Below are 6,000 nucleotides of genomic sequence, written 5' to 3'. Positions count from 1 at the left end.
TGTTTTAATGTTCTGACTGCATGTTTGGCTTGACCGTCCTGACCTAAGCTCGTCGGATCACTCAGAAGATCAATCAATGCGATAAAGGTGTTCTGCAGGTCGATGTGGTTCATTTTACAATCGGCGTTATGACGAACAGCTCTACCTACTTCGCGGGCCTGCCAAATAAGCACAGCACGTAATTTATGGACGTTTTGGCTTTTTCATATATGAAATTAAATAGGCGATTATGAGTTTGTAAAAGATAAAATATGTATTGATAAATTATCCTCTATGAAAATATTTATGACTAAGTATTAAGTAAACTTGTTATTTCCAGTTTTACTACATTGGATTCAATTACTTTTGACAACAGACACGTTTGTGCAATGGCGAAAGACATCTTGCTGTCGAAGTGTTTGCAGTTCAGCATAACACTGATAATACCATTGAAATCCGTTTCATGTGCAGATCCCACTTCCGAATACCCGTCTGGAGGCAGAAAGCATTTCGCTATCTGCCAATGATTGTTTGCCCATTGTTCAGCTGATGTATTCTTCCAGGAAGGCTGACTATATCGATGTGCTTTTATTATTTCATCTCGAACTTCATCACATATCGTCATGCTGCACGGTCTGTGTTGTTTGTTTGGAGTGTCATGCATTGATCTGCATACATTTTTACTTCGCTTCTTGCAAATATTTTGTGCGGGACATTTCAACAAGTTGGCGGTACAACAGTTGGAGCACACTGTAGTAGTGGGTAGATTAAGCCTTGACCGAACAACTTGATAAACTTGGGTCCAAACGTCAGTCATCTCTCTGTCCACGAATTGCTCTAAAGCATGTTTTGCAATGTTTAGTCCGAGACACTCCTTCAACCAGTTCGTTTTTTCTTGTTCAGAAAACACATCAGCCAAACCCGCCATTGTTATTCAGTTTGGAACGTTTTGCACGAAACCTTGTCGCACTACAAATGTAAGTGTATTTACATGTTACCTGGAAAGTTGCAAATAAAATATGGAACTCGCAATTCGATTCATCAAAGTTGTATGATGTCTATCGTATACAAACATTGACATTTTTGTTTCATTAAGGCCAGCACTTTATTATAAATACCATTTAACTTTAAGATTTAAAACGCCTTTAAGGGAAAAATATTCGCTATACCCCGCAACATGCTGGCAATAGTTTAACGTACCACGTGCGCTTACAAACTTTGTCTTAACCGCTTTAAATCTAAGACCTATTGACATTTGTAGATAGTTTGAAGTTGAAGTCATTTAGTAGAATATTCCGACGGAACGTTAATAAATATGTAATATTACTTCATTGTTGTCAAAAGTGGTTTCTGACAAAACATTTTAAGGCCTACCTATTTTTCACAAGGAAGACATCAAAGTGTGATTTGGGATCATGAAGTTACATCCTGCCATTTGTTTTGAAACGTACCAAGAGGCTTTATGCAAAGTTGAAATCAAAAGGCCCTCTTTCTATAGGTAGGTTCAGTTTTTGTTCATCACATTAATTGATTGGAATTAATTCGTGAGATGGCCCCAAAATATCGTATTCTCTGATATTGTCGTTGCAATAAAACAAGTTGTTGCTCATATAAGATGTGTATGATTGTCCCAAAAAATGATTCAGTCTTTGGGTGATGATCTATGCCATCATGTGATATCTGTCGAGCGATATATCGGTCAAGCCTTATATAACTTGCAATTCAAATTAAATTAAAGAAACTCGGTGTGTTTATGTCAGATTTCTTTAATTTAATCCTGACATAGATTTTTGCGATAAATTATAAAGCGGAAAATTTATTGACCATGCGTAAACATGCAATTAAAAAGCCATAAACCGACAGAGAACATAATCATTGAGTCTACATTGATGTACAAACCAGTCAATTCTGGTAAAAAAACAATATAAAGCACTACTTTATTTCGTTATAACACTAATAATTTAAAGAATAACCACTTTTTTCCTAATTAACACAGTGCAGTTTATCTTAATTTCAATCTAGCTATATTTTCAATATATATTTAGATTCTCACTCCTATTAAGTTTAACATATTCACAACGCCACCCTCGTTTGCGAAAAAAAAAAAATATTATCCTCGGGAAGTAATCCAAATAATTTCGTACCGTATTGATATATATTGTGCGGTCATAAGTTATCGGAAATGAATCATATAAAAATAAATTTTAAAAGTCAAAAATTACGAACATATTAATAAACAATCGTTTTCAAAAATGATCACCCAATCCTCTACTTAAAATATGCATTTACAATACGATTTATAGTGGTGCTTGTTGCAATCCAAACACTACTTTGTTCCTGACGTTCGTATGTTCGGAGATGCGAATGTAACATGTACGATCGAATATTCGGATATATATGAATAATGAAAAACGAATATGCAAACATCATTTCAGTGTCAATACCTTCTTTATTCTAATACTAACGCGTGACAATATCACAAACTCGGGAAGATGAAGAATTCAAAGAGACTGTCTCGCCGAGAAAAGGTCTCGAGGTTTTGAAATGCCTAATACATTTGCAGATCTCGGATAACACACTATTTAATGGGTCTTTACAGGTGGACGGTATAATTGTATGATTTTGTTGAAATCATAGATAACAATTACTTCTTCCTGTATGGATGAGGGGTAATTTTTAAAGCGCAGTTCGTTAAGATCAATTTCAGGAGTGTGTGTGTGTGGGGGGGGGGGTGCGTGCGTGAATAATTATTATTGATTTACCTTAACCATTTGTTAGAATTTACCTATTATGATATTCCGCTAAATAATATAATATCCTTAAAAAACAAATTAAACGCATTCATTATTGTAATACATGATTACCCATGGTTGTAAAATTGCAAGTATGGAATTCGATTTAAGTGCGGAGCGACGATGGATTTTAACTCCATCGAGTAGGGTCGGACGAAAACACAGCTTTCTTCTACCTGTCGGGTAAACTCCTTACCACTTATAATTGTGCGCTATGTTCATATTGAACTTAATCTATACTCATTTAAATATTTATAATGAAATCTGAAGTACATTTAGCAAAGCAATATCGAAATTTGTTTTAAAGATTTAACCTGCAATTGACATGTGGTGAAAAACCACACTGTGCAAATTACCCCCACATCGCTTTTCATGTGTGAACCAGGTTTCTTAATAATAGTACGTACCTTCAGAAAAAAAAGTTATTTCATAACATTTTATTTGATGTGTAGTAACTTGACATTGGAATTTGCAGAAATAAAATAAAGGGCAATTCAGATTTCTCCCATCACGCTTAATATGTATAACACATTTATTTATCATATCTTATGTACTTTTTAACATTTTTGTTGGAGGAAAGACAGAAGTATGGGTGACGGGAGGAAGGGATTGACAAACAGAAAAAGTGCAACACATTCCCTTATAATGATTCTTAGTTTAATGATCACACCTTATGAAACTGTTGAGTAATTACAGTATGTGTTGTTCTTTAAAAGTTATATTGGCCTGAATTTTGACCTATTTCGAAAACCGAAAGGTTTCGCATAACTCTTTCTTGGCCCATGACAACTCTACCAAGTTTTGTCTAAGAAACATCAGCACTTCCTGAGAAATTGCCTGATCCGGTCATATGATATGTATTTTTCTAGTTATTCTGTTTCATTTAACTCACAATGGCAATTAAGGGGACATTGTTTATCGCATTTGCAGAACTCTCTTCATAGTTGTTTTTCTCGATTCTTTACGACCAATTTTGAATATGAAACGAAAATTAATTGGGCCAGATAACATATTTATAAAAACAAATGGATCTTCTGTGGGTTTAAATTAACACCGATATTTAAATATAATATCTGCAACTAAAAGCTTTTTTCTAAGATAAGATCACATTACAGTTAGCAATAAATTGGACCGTCAATGTACGGCAAGTGTACCCTTCTCAAATCGTTGCGGCGAAAAATCTGTTTCACGATCTAAGATAAATTAAGTTACTAACTTCTGCATTCGTAATATGAAGTATAGAATTCTGGAATGACACGTTTCAAATGTCGGAATCACAAATCTTTAAAGAAATGATCATTAAAAAGTTATAATAAGCTAGAATGCTAAGCAGAACCAAAAAAGCAATAAAGCATTTTATGACAGACACATACGCTAAGTAATACATTATTTGCTGATGAGTTATTCCGGAGGCATTCATTTTGCTAACAAAATCTATTGAACGCTTATTAAATTGAGTGAACTATCGACTATTTATACATGCTCACGTTCCGAACTAGTCTAACTTAACATAAGTATGATGACTCATACTTTTTCAACGTAATCAGATGATGATAGCTGATTTGAATTATAAATATCAGCAAATGAATAACAGTCTACAAAAACAAACAAACCGCGTTTGTCGACAGTCGCTTTATCTTTTAATACCATGCACTGACATTTCTGAATTGTTCAATGTCAAACAAGTTTCGATTCGATTCAATAAGTCTTCTAACTGTATTTACTTCCGTTGAACACATAACAGACAGATATTATCGTTTCTACCTAATACACATCTGTGCGTGTGCAATAGAAGTACATGCATTTAGTTATTCATACATGTATCATTACTATATACACACTGTTTCGAGTGTTAATACTGACATATATTGCTTATACAAATTAAACAAATTATGCTTGTTTAGGAGTACTTTCATTCTTCCGAGCACTATATTTAAGTGTATACACATAAAGAATTGCGCTACGAATCCGAATAGGGATCAGATGAAGGCAGTGCCATTGTAAACCCACGCATAGCATATTGGGAACGCACCACTTTTAAACATGTCTCATGAACACAAAGTATCTTGAATGTTTGGCGTACGCTCCAGATATGGTTTATTTGTACATTTGTATTTGTCACATCGATGCCTATTTATTGTGTCATATATACAAATAGCTGTGCGTGGTTTCGCTTGCGTGTATTAAAAATAATTTAATACTCTTAATTTGTGTTTTTAACGGGGTAAATGGACATACTTGTCTGTATAGTCCCAAACGCAATTTCAGCAAGTAATACTAGTTTGATGTATGTTTAATTATGACTATTGACATGCGTTCTTGTTGGTTGATAAAGTCTCGAAAAGCTATAAACATGTAATTTGCAAGACTGTTAGTTAGGCATGTAATTTGGTTTTATTGTCAATATCTTTAAATGTAAAAATAAGTAAGATTAATGTGCTTGTTGGAGCTAGGTTGTCCTAGTTCGTTTCTGCGTTATTGACCCTCACAAACTGTAAAACATTAAACAAGAGTTCACTTTAAGAAAATGTGAGAAAACGTGTATAATGATCCAAATATACGTTTCTTGTGGCTGCTAAGTTAAATTGATTACGATGGGATAAAGTTGGTGGTTACGCAAATAAACTCAACTGGCTCGCATAACTGAAATGTTGGTTTTTACATGTTCTGGTCGCGCGTCCCCCATGTCGTGTCAGTAATATATCTATGCATGTTTGATTATATGTCTTGGGTAAATAATGGATGTATTAATGACACCTTTTTGTGTAATGGCGTCTAATTTACTGTTTACCAAGATAATATGCAATAAAGAAATATCGGTTAATTAGTACGCAAAAAAAATGTGCATATTGTCTATATTAAAAATGTAAACATAAGCGAGATGTTAAACGATAAAAGTCGCATACTTTCGTTTATGTTTTTAATATGTTGATTATTTATTTATTTTACAAACAAAAAACACACTGGGCCGATGTTCTAAACGATTTTATAATCTATATAAACGTAAATCGGCAAAATGTTATCCAAAGTGTATATGCATTGAGATACATCAAGTTCAATTCTTTACAATAAACAAGGATTTTCCAAAACTGCATTTCGTGAAACACGTATTTTTCCTTTTCATTCATTTTTTATTCCGATATAAACACGCTGATGCTAGTTTAATACAGCCAAGGAACTATGGAGCAGTATTCATGTCAAAATGCTATTGCTCATTATAACAAACTTG

The 6,000-nt window shown here is 33.7% G+C and overlaps 1 protein-coding gene across 6 annotated transcripts in view; it reads right to left on the bottom strand.

Annotated features, from left to right (window-relative positions):
- Positions 1 to 6,000, bottom strand: part of LOC127871643 (uncharacterized) — a 29,690-nt gene that overhangs the window by 15,069 nt on the left and 8,621 nt on the right. For 5 of the 6 annotated variants that reach the window (XR_008045488.1, XR_008045489.1, XR_008045490.1 and 2 more), the window contains exons 2-3: positions 344 to 948; positions 1 to 158 (exon numbers count right to left, since the gene is read on the bottom strand). The exon at positions 1 to 158 is cut by the window's left edge and continues 1 nt beyond it. Coding sequence is in view for 3 of the 6 variants with exons in the window: in XM_052414759.1 (XP_052270719.1) it covers positions 1 to 158; positions 344 to 907 (722 nt within the window). In the remaining 3 variants the exon portion in view is untranslated. The remainder of the gene's footprint in view (positions 159 to 343; positions 949 to 6,000) is intronic. The other variant, XM_052414761.1, reaches the window with a different exon arrangement.

The sequence above is a fragment of the Dreissena polymorpha genome, chromosome 3 (assembly GCF_020536995.1).
Source record: "Dreissena polymorpha isolate Duluth1 chromosome 3, UMN_Dpol_1.0, whole genome shotgun sequence".
Classification (NCBI taxonomy): Eukaryota; Metazoa; Mollusca; class Bivalvia; order Myida; family Dreissenidae; genus Dreissena; species Dreissena polymorpha.
This window is presented reverse-complemented; position numbering and strand designations above follow the sequence as displayed.